Below are 16,642 nucleotides of genomic sequence, written 5' to 3'. Positions count from 1 at the left end.
ATTTTTCCAAATTATTTTCTTGTGAGCTGAACCACTTCTTTGTCAACAAGCTGAGTTCTTGGTGTCTGTCACTGTGAATTACAAATATGCCATTTCTCATTTGAATTTCTTCAAAAAGAATTTTTTCCTCAAGTATCTAAGAAAATGAGGTTAAAAAGGGCGATTGATCCATTGCACCAACACTGATCTCTACTCTTTGCCAGCTACACTATTGAAATATGGGAATACTGAGCTTCCCAGCAGCCTAAGGATTTTCATACATTCCCAGTGTTGGGAGCAGCTGAAAACAACAGCACGTGCTAAAGGAAAGGTTTTCTTTCACTCTCACAAACAATCTTTCTATAGTTCAGAGAATTCTGACTCCTCAAATGCATTCTGTGTGATTTTGGTGGTAGTGGTGGTGTTCACACTCTTACACATCCTTTCCTTGTGTAACCTCAAGTGGTACAGGGGATTTGGGACAAATATGAAATTATTCTGGCGTTAATCTTTAAGCACAGTTTAAGACAATATGCAGCTATTGTTAGCTAAACATGCCTTTGAAATGGGAACAATTAAGTAGACACTCCTTGCCAAACGTTGTCATCATCATCAAATGGTTTGGGTTGGAAGGGACATTAAAGACCATCTAGCTCCAACGCCTTGTCCAGCCTGGCCTGGGATGGGGCATTCAAAGAGAGGTTTAATACGTAGCCTAGAGATGACAGCACAAGCTAAGGCTTTCCAGCATGTATTAATTGCCGTCGCAGTGATATGAACATATCAGAAGGCAAAATATGCATGGAAACTGGGGAACTGGCTTTTTTTTCTGAAAGTAATGGTTTTCTATCAGTTCTAATATCAGTGGCTCACTGTGCTCTAAGCCTGATTAGAAATCCCGACATCAGGTTGCTATAAATCATACAAGGCTCTCTGTTAACTTGCACAAGACCTTCTCCACTGGTGCGTAAATGATGAACAGTTTTCCTTGTGTGTGAACTTTGAAGGTGTATTCGTATTCCGCTCATAATCCTGCTAAAGTTGGATGTTCTCACTTCTGTAATGTTTAGAAGAATAACAAACATTTACGATGTAAATACTGGGGTAGTTATTTGCATGTCAGTACCTAAAGCTCTGCTTCATGCTTCAGGCATACGCAGACAACATGAAAAGACAGTTCTTGTTCAGAGAAATTTGTTAAGGGACGATTATTAGGACTGCTGAGACATGTTCAGTGGTTTGGAGTTAGATGTCTCCACAGCATAGACAAAACCAGATGGTAACGTGTCTAGTAGTTTGAAGAAATCTACTCATTTTACAAACAATAATTCAAGAAAAATGGGCATATTAATCAATGCTCCTGAAGGAGTGGCCCGTGAAAGAAGTCTCTGTTATTTTTCTTTCTTTTAAAGATGTAAAACATCACGAGTGGTTCAGTCCTGAAGGTATTTATAGGCAAAGCTGATGCACATGATCCTGCTGCAGTACCAGGACTGGGAGATGAATGCAGAGAAGCGAACCAGGCAGCCCGCGTCACTTATTCACAAATGCGCGTGGACAATACGTGCCATACCCACTGGCTCCAGGGGAACTCCCTACATTTTTCAGTGCTTGTCTGGATCATGGACAATTAAATGTGCACAAGTGTCATGTGATTTTATTCAGGTGTAGAAGTGATTTGTTAGTCAGTCAGGCAAGTGTACAATCCCTGCGTGAGATGATGTGCGAGGAAGTGAATGGGGACAGGTTAGAGCTGAGGGTGGCAGTTCTGTGGGCAGGGTTGGAGGAGAGCAGGAGAAGTCTACTCTCATTCAGCACACACCGAAGTGGAGGAACATGGTCTTGTTTCTTTGTTGAGGCTATCTGGGGGAAATTGTCACACAATCCATTAAATATTATTTCTTGTTTTCTCTCTCCCTCCAAGTATATACATATGCTTTTGAGGGCTTACCTTCCTGACTTTCCTCAGAAAAAATTGTAGAAAAAAACTGTCGCTCACTCAAACAGTTGCTGTGACCTATTCCTTTTCCTACATCCAGGTAGAGAACCTGCTTCACAGAACATTCCAGCATTAACTGGAGAGTGAGACATATCCAGAATGACTGGAAAAAAAAATCAAACGAAGTACAAAATTACTGAATGAGGTATTACACAGACCTTTAGGAATTAACTGTCTGCTAATGCAGTGGCTTTGTAAGAAACAAACAAGCAAACCAAAACAACAACAACAACAACAACAAAACCAAACAAAAAAAGAAATTGGATCTATGACTGTGCTCTCTTAAACAAAACAATCCTGATTTTCAAGACAAGTATTCAAGATTCAATGTATCATTTGCAATGATAAAGCTAATTAAGCCCCAGTTTCTGTGTTTGTATCCCTAATATGTGAAAATAGGTTCTGGCAGTTCAAAATCTTTTATGATTATTAGTTGTTAGCCACAGAAATAGATGTGTGTACTTTGACAGCCTTCACTATGATAATTTTCCACCATTATCAAAAAAGGTGTAGAACTTTTTAAGCCAGAATAAAAGAGTCACTTAACTGAAGACCAGGGTATAAAATACCCCAAACACATGTATGTGCTTTTGAAGTATCATGAAGGGGTTTATATGCATATTTCAACAAGTAAACTATATAATTCGTTTAGATGCTAATAATATTTCTTTCTTTCTTTCTTAAAATTCAAAGTCAGATTTTATCCATTTATGCGGCCCATGCTGATCATGCCAGTTGAAGTGTTCTGAACTCCCAACAGGAGCAATCTCTATTTTGGCTTCTCAAGTATGATCTTTCCAATTTGGCATAGAAGCATAAACACAAATAAAGTATAAGAAAAACAGCACTGACCTGTCCTAATCTGCATCCTGAGAAAGGAATCTGGTTTTCAAGTGTCCTGTTTTCAGCTGGGGTAGAGTTAATTTTCTTCCTAGCAGCTGGCACAGGGCTGTGTTTTGGATTTGGTAAGAGAAAAATGTTGATAACACGCTGATGTTGCTAAGTAATGCTTATTGTAAATCCAGGACTTTCCAGTTCCCCGTGCTCTGCCCAGGGGCAGGTGCCCAGGAAGCCGGCAGGGAGCAGAGCCAGGACAGCTGACCTGAGCTATCCATAGGGATGTTCCATACCATAGAGCGTCACGCTCAGTATATGATCTGGGGGCAGTTGGTGGGAGGGGTCGATCGCTGCTCGGGGATGGGCTGGGCATCAGTCGGCGGGCGGTGAGCAACTGTGCTGTGCATCACCTGTATTTTTTTCCCTCTGAGTTTTATTCCTCTCTCTCTCACCTTTTTATTTCTATTATTACTACTACTATTCTTATCATCAACACAATTACTATTACTATTATTTACAATTATTAAATTGTTCTTATCTTAACCTACGAGGTTTACCTTTTTCCCCAGTTCTCCTCCCCATCGTGCTGGGGGTGGGGGCAGTGAGTAAGTGGCTTAGCTGCCGGCTGGGGTTAAGCCATTTCATCAGGTTATTTTTTAAATATGAGTTTTACCGAAACCAATTTAATAAAGTCAAATAAAGATTATGTGGCCTCTCAAAACATTTTCCATGGGTGGATTTCACACACTGACATTGGTTGAAAAATGCAGAAAAGAATTAGTAATTGCAAAACTGAGGTTTTCAGAAACAGTTAAGTAAACTGCTGACAAGTAAGACTTCTGTCTGATTAAATATGGAATTTTGGAAAGGCAGAGGATTTGCTTGCATAAGGGTGAAGTAAATAGCTGATTGAATCTGGAACAGGTCCCATTGATTTTCATGGCAATCTGCTTAAAAATCCTAAGGTAAAGCATGTAGTCCTAAAAATTGGTCTTTTGAATCAACCTTACACTGGGAATCAAGACTGCTTGTAGATTGTTGATGTAAACAAATGAGTTGTTCTAGTTTATTTGAAATTAGATTATGTGCTACTTGTGCCTTGATTAATGCAAGCCCATTGTGTTCCTTGAGCTATAGTTCATTCTGGTTTGATTTGCTACATCTAGCGCATATATTTTCTTGCATGCTGTATTGTGGACACGAGCAATACTGGATCTATTTCTTGTCACATTGTAATGCATGTGCATTGAATTTCTTCTTTTTGTGGAACAACCCCTTTTCCTCAGGAGTATTTATCATCCTTCTTTTTAGGGACATGGTAGAACCATAGGTTGGTTTGGGTTGGAAGGGACCTTAAAGGTCACCTAGTTCCAACGCCCTGCCACGGGCAGGGACCCCTCCCACCAGCCCCGGCTGCTCCCAGCCCCGTCCAGCCTGGCCTTGGGCACTGCCAGGGATGGGGCACCCACAGCTGCTCTGGGCAGCCTGGGCTGGTGTCTCACCGCCCTCATAGTGAAGAATTTATTCCTGATATCTAATCTCAGCCTCCCCTCTCTCAGCCTAAAGCCATTCCCCCTTGCCCATCACTACAGGCCCTTGTCAAAAGCCCCCCCAGCTTTCCTGTCGGCCCCGTTAGGCACTGGCAGGTGCTGCAAGGTGTCCCTGGAGCCTTCTCTGCTCCAGGCTGAGCAACCCCAACTCTCTCAGCCTGTCTGCACAGGAGAGGGGCTCCAGCCCTCCCATCATCCTCATGTCCCTCCTCTGGACTCGCTCCAACAGGTCCATGTCCTTGTGCTGGGGGCTCCAGAGCTAGACACAGCACCGCAGGGGGGGTCTTGGGAATGGAGTGGAGGGGGAGAATCACCTCCCTCGAGCTGCTGGCCTCGTTTCTTTTGATGCAGCCCAGGATACGGCTGGCAGAAGAAGAAAGGCAATATTTTTCAAAGATATTAAGAAGTTTATAGCCAAAATACTGGCCTGCATTAGCATTGTATCACTCAACTTCTATCCCAAGGCTTTCTCAGACCAGATTTGAACAATGCAATGTTAAATCAGGTCCTTAAAATTCTATAGGACATTTGCTTTACCTCTGCTATTTGGAGAAAGGATCAGTCAGAAAGATGAAAGTTTGAGGCAGCCACCCCTAGCAAAGAGGGAAAATAAAATACACTCTGCTAAGGAAGTGGGAAGGTGCCTCTCCTGTGTGCAGGACACAGGGTTTTGCCTTTCTGAGTTAAAAGACACAGGACACCGTCTATCCCAGCACTCTTTCACAGTTAATTTTTTTGCGTTCAAACAGGGGAATTACAGGTGTGCAAGCAAACCATTGTGCTTCTAGCTAACCATTTGCAATACCTGATAAATTCAATTATTGTGGTGTTATAAAGTATTGGTGTATGCCAGCCGCAGCTTATCAACTAATAACCATGTTAACAGACTGCTGGCAGCGAGCAGGGCTGCTTATCCTGCTGCCAGACAAAGGAGGTAAAGGGCAAACGGTAAACTTTTTGCTGGTGCTTTCTAGCAAGCAGCAGCACAGTGTGAATTTTCATTCTCTCTTGCACACTTAGTAGTAAGGCCATTGCTGCTAATTTTCAGCCACCTAATTTGAACCTCTGCAGAAACTTCGGGGTTTTTGAGTGTGTGACTGGGCGTTTGACAGCCTGCAAGGTGGCAGGTGAATGCTGACAAGTTTGAAAGCTAGGTATTCTCTGAGGATGTTGCTCATAAGTGGAAGCAGAGAAAATTTGAGGCAAAAGTAACCTATAATGAGGAGGCACGTACCTGAAATAGTCTAACCGTAGGCTATCTTCTTCTAACTATATAAAGACCTGAATGAAACCTTGTTCTGCTGTATTGACGTGCTATTCTGGCCCATAGGTTTCAAAACCAGCACTTCTGAGGTGAAGAGCTGTGGTCTATATTTGGGACTTTGATGGTTTAAATGTAAGCTGGCTTAACCCATAGATTCTGATCTAGGCACAGCACATGTTGTGAACATACCTTTTAAAAAGTTACAGAAGAGGGATAAATGAAGGTAAGGATGAAAGCATCGAGAACATGAGAGTTGTATTCCAAAATAAAACAAAGCTTTATATATATATATCTATATCTTAATATTTTTCCTTGTGTTGACGTCAGAGACACCAGAAATTTTTTATAGAGTATGACGAGAGAAGCAAAGAAAAACAAGGTGGTGCTATTAATTTTAATAATTTTATCACGAGAAAAAGAACAAAGAACATTAATTACATTAAGTGTAATTTATATATCAGTCCTGAAGTCCATTTATCTTTCTCTTCCCGCCCCCAGAGAAGCATATGAGCTCTTGGCAGTAATACGATTCAGGCTGAACAAATGTAGCTATATCTGCAAGTTGTATCTGAGCCATCATTTAGCGAGTGTATTACCTTGGTATTTGTAGCCGTTGCATTTCCAGCGTGTGCACATGTATATTCTGGATGTCTTGAAAGCCTGGCCCCTTCTTTTCCCAGGCACATTATCAACGATGTCCGTAATGGATCTGACTCGATGACAGTATTTAGAGCAAATTGAATGCAGTGTGCTTTCAGGTCCAACATTCAAGCCATATATATATATATAATATTTGTGGCACAGGCATTTATCTCTTCATGTAGCAGCTGCTTAGTGAAGGAAGACAGTCAGGGAGTCACCGACAGTTGCAAAGATGAATGTGGGTGTCTGCACCTCCATCTCATTTCATGAGCAAGAATAATTTCTTGCTCTGCAGGCCAAGCCATCACATTCCTCACTCTTTACAACTACATTTTGGCGTTCTTTTCCAGAAGATGGGTTCCTAGATTAGGTGGTCTGGGGCTTTTTTAAATGAGATTATAATGATTAAAATAGCAAGCAATGAAACTTTGGTCCTGCAAAGCTCAGTAGCAAAGCTTTCACTAAGTTCAGTGGGGCCCGAATGTCATCGTTGCTAACACTGTAAGGTTTTGGTACAATTAAGTCAATCTTGGACTTAGCTGCCACCAAAAATTTGTGTTTCCAACGTCCCTGCCCTTTTCTTGCCATAATGCTGGTGTTCATCTGAGTCTTCAGGGACTTGGAGCTGCAGGCAACTAGCTGAGCAAAAGATACTGGTTTAGCTGTCTGAAGTGGTTCCCCACGATTACAGCAGCTTAGCTCTACCTTGAAAACATGCTGTCAGTAGCATCACATTTGTGTTTTGCCTTCCTTATGTTATCTTATTTGCAAAAGCATTTAATTTTGTTCCTATTTAGGAATACTTCAATTTCAAATGTAGACTACCACTGACTCTGCTGATCAGTCAAAATTTCTGAAACAAAGTAACAAATTACCAAAGTTTTCTCAGAATACACACAAAAATGGGAGAAATCACTTCACATAGAAAAAGAAGCAGAGATGCAAAGGTGAATGACAAATGTAGAAGAGGGGAGAGGTAGGACACCTGAAATGGTAAAAGGAGAAAGGATCCATATTTGGAGGGAAGGAATACTAAAAGAGGAGCAATACAACTGAAAATGTTAAAATACACTAATAAAAAGGGTAAGAGCATGGGGATGAAGTCTGCTAAAATCATTAAGTGATATATTGGTTTACATTTTCCATTTTGGCTAGAATTAAATTTAGTTTTGTGGAAAGTGTTTTCACAAAAGCTTCTTATTAAACTGTGTGAAAGATTCCTCTCAGCTCTGTAGAGCATATTAACTTATAAACCCCATTGATTTGGTATGCTTTATCAATTGGCACTGCTACCAACTTAACCTATCTCCCTTTAGACTTCTGTTGTCATTTAAGAGAGACTGAGGCAACAACCCTTCCACCTCTCAAGCACAGGAAAAATAACATTACTTGCAAAACCTGAAGCCCTAAGGAGCTGGAAGGATTTGTAAATGATTTGAAGTCACTATATGGCACATCATTGCAGTTGAAAACAAGCATTCTACTCTGTGCAGAGACAATGTTTAGCTTCCTAGCAAAACAACCTTTTTAGCTGTGCTGTTTTTTTAGCTAGGCTCTTTTTATGGCTAGCAAAGTTAGTTAAGGTCACTTTAGAGGTATTGTAATGCATTACATCTTTCCTTCTGAGAACCTTTGAAATTTCAGTTTATAGGAAGTAAAGAACGTGGGTTTGCACAGCAAAGAGTAGAACAGATACCTTAATCATTTTCTCATAAACACATTTGAAAGGAGGTTATTGTCTCGTTCCCTCAAACTCAGTAAGTGTCTGACAGATTCCTTAGAACAAATACAATGGTGTGAATTTGAGATGGCAAATGTAGCTACTCTGCTCATAGGCACCACATGTCTCCACCACGTCACAGTGTTGTGTATGCAGGTCTCCACTCCCGTTCTCTTTGAATCGTGATGCCATTATGGTCGTGGACCATGGAGTGTGTGTTCGGCAACACAGATAGTCTTGTGGTAGCTCTCTCACGGGGATCAGATTGTGGCTTTGGATATAGACTGTTCCAAGTCTGATGAAAGTTTGTCACTGAACTATAGCAGCCACACTGTGGAATCACTCCTCCCTTCCCATGGCAGCTCAGTTGTTGATAAACATCTCCTGGGGATCCAGTTCTTGCCTCCCCTTGAGAGCTACTTAAGGCTGGGTAGGAAGGGAGCAGGCTGAGATACCCCTGTATTCAGACCAGGTTGAATTTGAGCTTAGTCTCTAGCACAAGTTTACAGCAGATCCTGGGTTTGCAGTTGTGCTGCATCTATCCCACTGGTTCAGCAGAGGAAGCACTGAGATTTGTTTTTCCGATGTATTCATTGTAATGAGATGTTGAAATTGCAGTGAGCTCAGAAATCAGTCCACCAGAATCCAACAATGCTACAGAAAGTCGACAACAATCAGGTCTACAATGATAGCACACAGAATGAAAATTAATATGTGTCCAGTAAATAACTGCCTTCATGCCTCATTGCAAATGCAGTAGTTAAACATTCCTGTCTTGTGAGTAATTTCTTATTCACAGTTTGTGGGAAGGCATAAATGTAAAGAAAACAGGTTTGGGGTCCTTTTGTTGGGGTTGGTTTTTTTTTTTGGTGGCGTTTTGGTGGTTGGGGTTTTTTGTCTGCTAATTTCAATTCACAATCACCATGGGAGCCCGCAATTCCAATTTTCTTTTCACAGTATTAATGAAAACTGGGCACTGAAAATAGTCAGATTTTTTCCCTCTAAAGTTTAAATGACTTAGAACTAGAGTCAAGAACGATAACTTTCAAATCCATTATTATGCAACGTAAAACTGTGTTCAATTGCTATTATTTCATGCAAAGTTTTTAATAAGTGGTAGAAGAGGCTTTTAAAAGTCAGTCTCTTCTAAGCTGGTCTTTGAGGCAATCCAAAAAGGCTGGCCATATGCTGTCAAGAGGAAGAGTTGCGCATCAGAGAAGTTGTTTTAAGATGGGATCATTATACCACAAGGTGACTCCTATTTCTTCTCACAGTTCTGACATGCTCAGAGCATAATCACAGTCTTTATGATTTTCTCCTGTTCCTAATCAAACCATCCTACTTACAGTTTCAGGATTTTTTGGATTCTTAAAAATCAGGGTCTTTTTATGACATTTAATCTTAACATTTGCCTATAAGGTATTTCACTTCTCATTTACAATAATGGATGAAGTTAGTGTCTTTTTGATGCTGCAGACACTAACAGAGACCTTGAGTGAGTAGCAGACAGGGTTACCCTACACATATACCTGCCTGTATGTGTAGCCAATAACTCCGCCTGGTTCAGGTACCAAGATGCTGGGAAGAAAACTGCATCATGTGGCTCTTAAATTGTTGGGAAGCAGAGTGCAAGACATATGTAACCTTTTAATCTTTGCTTGCTCTCCATTGAGATCATCTGTTGTCCCTTGCAATAGCTCCTGTCTTGCATCAGGAAAAAAAAAAAATCCAGGTAAATTCCCCCTGGGTACTCAATCTGGGTACCAAATAAAGGTCCTACTTAAATAGAAAGCAGCTGTTTCAGCAATGTTATGGATGAGGATTTGTTTATTTACATAGACTTCAGAAGAAATCATTTTCCCAGTGGCCTTTTCCTCCCTGTCTCAGAATAGGACACTTGCTTTAGCATGTGCTCCATTAGCCTTTTCTACCTAAAAAGCTCAGAGACAAACCCATCCACTTTGTAAAACATTCCTCTTATTTTCTCCTCATTCATTCGTCTTGAGCGACCCTGCTAGGCTAAAAGCATATTTTAATGTAAACAGAAGAAAAATAGCAAGAAGTCATTTCCCTTGCTGAACTGCTCCTTTTACAGAAGTCCAAAAAAGTGTAATGACAGATGCTTTGAAAATGTTGCAAGTTTAAATAACATTAATGTAGTGGCTGAATATTCCTCAGACAGATGGGATAAATGAGATAATTGTGACAACATTCTTAAAAATAAAAGGATGCCATCAGGTGAAAGGCAGAAGTTTAGGTAACGTTGGAAAATACTCCTTACATGCTTTTTTAAGTTGCAATGTTAAAAGAAGGTTTTCCTCTGAGCAAGCTGTTCAGTGTCATTTAGTAGATATTGTAAAGTTAGTTGATGGTGTTTGGCCCAAATGGCTGTATTTTAAAGAGAAAGAGCAGCTGTTAGTCCATCAGGTACTGACAGTTTATTCAGTTACTTCTGTTATTTCTCAGACAGAAATTAATTTCCTGAAATCACATACAATAAGATAAGACTTTGTCTCATTTTCATTCACTATGGAAATATTCAGGAGACTTTGTTCTGCAACAATGCATTGTCTCTTGTAAAACAGTAAATGACAATCTGTGTATACAAGAACTTCCATTTTCTACAACAGTTACAATGAAGAAACAGGATCTAAACCAGTCACTGACTACTTTGGGACAGACCACATTTCTTAGTAGGCTGGCGTCTACCCTGAAATGAGAAAAAATCTTAGAGCCTTCTGAAGCAAAACATCAAGTTCTGTTGTCTAGTCATAGTAAATACCAATTGTACCAACTCAATAACTAAGAACTTTCAGAATGGGAAAAAAACCCTAAATTTCAAATACTATTTGACATGAGTGACAGTTTTCTTGAGCCTTACTGTGGTGCCTCTGTTTTTTCAGCCAAATAAGATGTCACCTTCTTAAAACCTATGTGTGATAACTGCCAGGAGTGGTGTTTCAACCATTAAAAACACAAATCATTAATAAATAAATGATGAGTAATACCAAAGTGGGGAGGGAACTTATTTCTTTTTGGTATTTGTGGGTTTTTTGATGTCTTTTATTATTCATAGGCCAATCGTAGATGTCGGTAGCTGGTGGCTGCTTTTAATTCTGGTTGTCCAAACTTGTTGCAATTTTTTAACCAATGTCGATAGTCTGAGTGGTATTACCTTTAATGTAGCATCCTGAAAAACATCATCTTCCTATTATATCTTTACAGTGCAAAAAAAGCGACTGTGAGGCGCAGTGTGCTTTTGTGCACCTGGAGCAAGACATTTCTCTAGTACACTTCCATAATATGCTAGCTGTAGGCAAGGCCTGATAAAGTTGATGTTATGAATACATATATATTATAGATATGTATTCATAACATTAACTTATGTGAACATTTTATATATATATATTAAAACTAGTGTTTAATAATACTCTTAGTTAACAACCATATTTTACTGACTGCATTTTTAGCCATGCATAATGATTTAAAATGCAGTTTCCATAAGCCAGCCTGGATGCTTAATGAGAGCGTTCTGCACTGCTCAGTGGGAAACCCTGGTTCACTCGCTGCTCTTTTCTTGCTTCTGAGTGCAGCTAGGGTTGGCAGTCTGAGGATACACAGCCTCTCAGGAGTCTGGAAATGTTGGTATAGTCAGAGGAATATTGTGTAGACCCAAGTCACTTCATTTTCGTCCATGACACTTGCTAAGTTACAGAAGATCCATCTCTGCTATTGCCACTGAAAGCAATTATATACAAAGATCTGCCTCTCCTCCTTCTGCAACATGCAATAAAAAAGGACATCATGGGAGATGCATAAGCATTGTGTGTGCTGTGAGCGTTTAACCTAGAAATTCCTCTTGGAATTAGGCTTTCATTCCACGTGGCTGTGCAAGGGGACAAAATGTGGCAGACAACACAATAGGTCCTATCAAGAAGACTTAACGGTCTGAAGGCATAGGTCAGTTCAGTTCATATCACAACTGAAAAGACCAGAGTCTGGCCTTAGAGGTGGGTTCTTAGAGGGCTGAGCCCTTACTCTTTGCAATTTGAGAGGCTTTTTCTGGGCATAAAGCATTGCTCAAAGGAATGTCTACTATTGGTGTTAATGAAATTACAAAAGGAGGGAATGGGAGAAGTTGAGTGAGAAAGTGCTCTAAAGTATAGCCGTATTCAAGGATGGCTCTGACCTAGAAAAGAGGAGGCAAGGTTGGATAGCTCTGTAAAAGTAATAAAACTAAATATAATTAATTTTGGAGAAAATATTAGAAGGAAAGGAGAAATGGGGAAGCTTGCTGAGGGAGGTCTAAAGGAGAGCTGAGAGTACCTTATTTATGGCCAGCTTATTGGCTGCTGTCATTTATTATTAGTGGGAATTTTTTTTTCCCCCATTCTGTTTGGTAGCCTGTTTTGTCATCACTGTCTTCTCAACAAGTACTATAGTGTCATTTCTTATTCTTTACAGGTGGAGAGAAAGGGGCAGAGGGGAGCAGGCGAGGGAGATTCTTTCATTCCAGATGATTGTGTTCTAGCATTTAAATTGTGGCACGCCTGTTATTTCAGATTATTGAAGCATCCTTTGCTTAATAACAGCATTTGGGGAAATTATACTTTTGAAGGCTAAAATGGGATTTTCCTTGCTGTCCTTTTCCTTGTTTAAAAGTCTGTTTACTCGTGCTGTGACAGACATGAAAATGGAATGGGCTGCAAACCCAAACATTTTCAGGCCGGTAGAGTAGGGTACCATAATAGGGTAGCCATGACCTAGGGAGTGCAGTTAGAAAGATGCATGTTTGTAGTAGGTAGATATGGCTAACTCCTCAATGTGTAACCTCAATAATAACCTCTCCCTTATTTCATTATCTACCTACAGCAAATCCTACCAGGGCAGGAGGAGGAAGGGAGTACCCTGGCTCGTCCGAGGTGATCCGTGAATCCAGCAGCACAACAGGCATGGTAGTTGGGATCGTGGCAGCAGCGGCGCTGTGTATCCTCATTCTCCTGTATGCTATGTACAAGTACAGGAATCGAGATGAAGGATCGTATCACGTAGATGAGAGTCGAAACTACATCAGTAACTCAGCACAATCCAATGGGGCTGTGATCAAGGAAAAACAGCCCAACAGCGCTAAAAGTACCAACAAAAACAAGAAAAATAAGGATAAGGAGTACTATGTCTGATCTCAACATTAAAAGAACGCTTGTATAGAAATAGTCTTCATTTTATCTGAGACATAATACAAACTTATTTACTTTACTTTTTATGAAGCACATTCAAAAACAAACAAACAAAAAAGACAGGGAATGCAATCAGAAAGGAAAGACTGTTTTTAAAAACAAGCATTTCATGCTCTTGTTTTTCAGAAACAGGAGCTGATAAATTCCCTAACATCCACAGTGTTTTCATTTACTCTGCCTGTCTTTATGTTGCTGGAACATTTCTGAAAGACAATGATGACACCACGCATTCATAAAGCAAGGAGTATTACTACAACATCAAGGCACAATATGAAACAAAACAAATTAAAAAAACAAAACAGGAAAAAAAAAGAAAAAAGAAGCTACCTATGATTCTGGATTTAGCCAAAGTGCTAGCGCTTTCTTGAGAAGTAAGTTAGTCTTATTGTCAGAGAAGACTGTCATTATATATGGTGACTCAACAAGCAAACATAAAGAGTTTGCCGTCTGGTGCAGTGAAGCAGTGATTGGAAACTTGCATTTGAAACAAAGTGCTGGCTTTTCTGAAGACTTACGTAGAAATACTTTCAAAAAGCCCCTTTCTGGTTGTGAGGAAAATAGTACGGAGGCCTTATTTTCAAAAACAAAAAGAAAAATCTGGAATATAAGGCACATTTCCAAAAAAAAAAAAAAAAAAAAAAGAAAAAAAAAGAAAAAACAAACGAGGGCATAGATGCAATCATTGGGAAATTTCATGCACGCTTAGTATGTTACTACATATGTTTATATAAAAACACATCTATATGTGCTTTCTGGACTGTGATAAGTGATGTTTTATAGCCTGTTGTATAGAAAATGCAAACTATATCTGCTCTTCAGCCATTTTTGGTAAACTCAATGTTATAAGTGTTGCTAGGTATAGAGAGTTTTATGACATCTGGAGCAACAGACATACTTCAGTTTTTTTGCAGCCATTATGAATTGTCCCAGACTTCTTCCCCTTTTTTTTTTTTCTCTTTTTTTTTTTTTTAATTTACAGTGTAGTGGTTATACTAAGGGGGATGTGTATGAATGTATATAAGAGTCAGCTAATTTTTTTCTTACCTGTACAGCCTCTATTCTGTTGCAATTTAGTTTTAGTAGTTTGTATGAAAGAAGTGGACTAGAAAGCAAAAATGTATCTCTACTGTAATTTGTCTTTTCCCTCCTATCCCCATCTCTTGCTCCTGATATGCATCAATGAAGTTGATCAGAATGGCCAATTTTCCTATAAATAGACACTCATTAATTATCTAAATAGTTAGTGACTTAACTGGCCTTTGGCTTCCAGTCAAAGCTTCACTATTGGAGAGCATGGTTTGCCTTACAGAAACCTTGTTCTTAAGAAATTATGAGAATGATGAGTTTCTTGAGAATCTTAGGAAGTATCATATAGTGCTTACCTGGCATTCAGTTACATTAACTACAGCATTGGATGGTAAAAGACCTAAAAACCCCATTTTAATTATCCAGGCTGATTCTACTGCAGAATTTACCCTTTCTCCAAAAAGGACATAATCTTGAGGTGCACGATAGTATTTTTCAATGGCGGGCATTTTGACATATGAAAATGTATTTTTAGCTAAGTTGATGTAGCATTGCAAGACATCATAACCAGACAAATATAAGTTCATCATGTTTTAAAGTAACACATAGCTTTTCTTGCATATATAAAACATTAATGCATTTTAGTTAAACATATTAAATATAATGCTGTAATTTACATGTTAAGCTTTTTTTCTAGTATTATTTCATTAGGTTCACAGCAATAAACCATAGCCTAACATTTTATTTACACGGAAGTTCAAAGGGAATACATTAGACAGAAAGAGGGTAGTTCAATAGAAATCAACCAAATCATTGGAAGGCCTCCTGGGAGGGATATAGATGTTCACACTTTACAGACAGGAAGGAGGAATTTAAAATTAGCTTTAAACAGCAGGCACAAAACATTTTGTTGTGTGTTATTCACTGTAGCTGATGAAAAAGGCTGGAAACTGGTACAGCTATCTATCTGGGAGTCAGAGCACTTTAAAAATACATGTAGCTGACATGAAAACACCTCTCTTGAAGGTTGCCTACCACATTGAGGTGTGTCATGTTGCATTTATAAAACAAATTTGTATTTTCTTTAGCATTTACACAGAAATGAGAACAGGTTCACGAAAATCCATCTGATGTTCATATCTTAGATTGTTTTTCACCTATGGCATTCCCGATTTCTCCCACCTTTACAAGACAGCTGTACTCAGGGAACGGCAGGGTCAGGTATACTGGAGTCATTGCTGGAAGCAAGAGACTTCAGCTGGAGGGAGGAAAGAAGTTGAAAGCCAGGTGGTGTTCAGATTTAAGTGCTTGAAGATACCTAGAAGAACAAGAATGATCAGATGACAGGAGACAGGACATGACAGAGTATGGTCTGGGTGAGATGAAATGTTTTTTTCTGCTTGGTATTGATTGCATTAATGAAATAGCATGGTCAGGTCAACTTCCAGGCAGTTTGGTAGATTAATCTTTAACTAAATCCATACATCAAGGAAAAAAAAAAGATCTGCTACTACTATAATAAGCAAACATGTTTTTAACACTGTTTCTGAAGGTTCTCCTTTTTCCTCTTTAATTTCATAATTTAACAAAAAAGAAATATGGATGTATCAGAAGTGCCAGCAAGTGGATCTAAAATTCCTTTTTGTTTAAAAACAGCAGCAACAACAAACAAACAAACAGACATAAAGCAACTACCTAACATAAAATTGGATCTTTTCTCTATAATAACCTAATTTGTTTGACTGAGATGGCTTCATTTCTATGACTGTATTGTGTTGCCTTTTTTAACAAAACACTAAATAACGTGTGAAACTTTCAACCCTAAGACACTGAAAAGAGGCCCAATGCCCCTAACCTTATAGTGCTTTCTGTGATAGATATTTACGATTTTTTTATTTGTTGCAAGGCCAATTTATTCATTATTGGAAATGCTAAGCAAGTGGAATTTACTGTTTTGTTAATAAAAATGTTTCTTAATACAAATGCTGGCTTGTTTCTTCTCTTACTCTTAGATCTGGAGTTCATCTTAAAGCAGTGAAAAAGAAGGGTAGATTTGTGTAAAGTTACAGACATTTGTGTCAGGAAAAAGTGACCCCAGAGCTCTTTGTACACTTAAGTGAAAACCTTCTACAAGTTCTGTGTTCAACTGGCCCAGTTAGAAAAATACGAATTACATTAGTGCATTGTTTGGTTTTGCGTAGAGTTGCTTCATTTAAAATCTTACTGGTTGTATTTCATTTTTTAAAACATCAAGAAATTAAAACTATGCTTCCCTCCCCCTGTGAATGAAAAGAGAATTCCCTTCCTTTGCCACCACGTGTTTTTTTTTTTTACCTTTTTTTTTTTTTCCTCTGGTGGAAAGAAGATGGCAAAAGGTAAGATAATTTA

At 39.1% G+C, this 16,642-nt stretch overlaps 1 protein-coding gene across 26 annotated transcripts in view; it reads left to right on the top strand.

The window, feature by feature from the left end:
* NRXN1 (neurexin 1) overlaps positions 1-16,237 on the top strand; it is a 730,807-nt gene extending 714,570 nt beyond the window's left edge. For all 26 annotated transcript variants that reach the window (XM_055725490.1, XM_055725508.1, XM_055725507.1 and 23 more), the window contains one exon: positions 12,864-16,237. In XM_055725490.1, coding sequence (XP_055581465.1) covers positions 12,864-13,171 — 308 coding nt within the window. In that variant the 3' untranslated portion in view covers positions 13,172-16,237. The remainder of the gene's footprint in view (positions 1-12,863) is intronic.
* Positions 16,238-16,642: the final 405 nt, after the last annotated feature.

This window comes from Falco cherrug, chromosome 13, assembly GCF_023634085.1.
Source record: "Falco cherrug isolate bFalChe1 chromosome 13, bFalChe1.pri, whole genome shotgun sequence".
Classification (NCBI taxonomy): Eukaryota; Metazoa; Chordata; class Aves; order Falconiformes; family Falconidae; genus Falco; species Falco cherrug.
The sequence above is the reverse complement of the archived record's forward strand: the minus strand, read 5'-3'. Positions and strand labels throughout refer to the sequence as shown.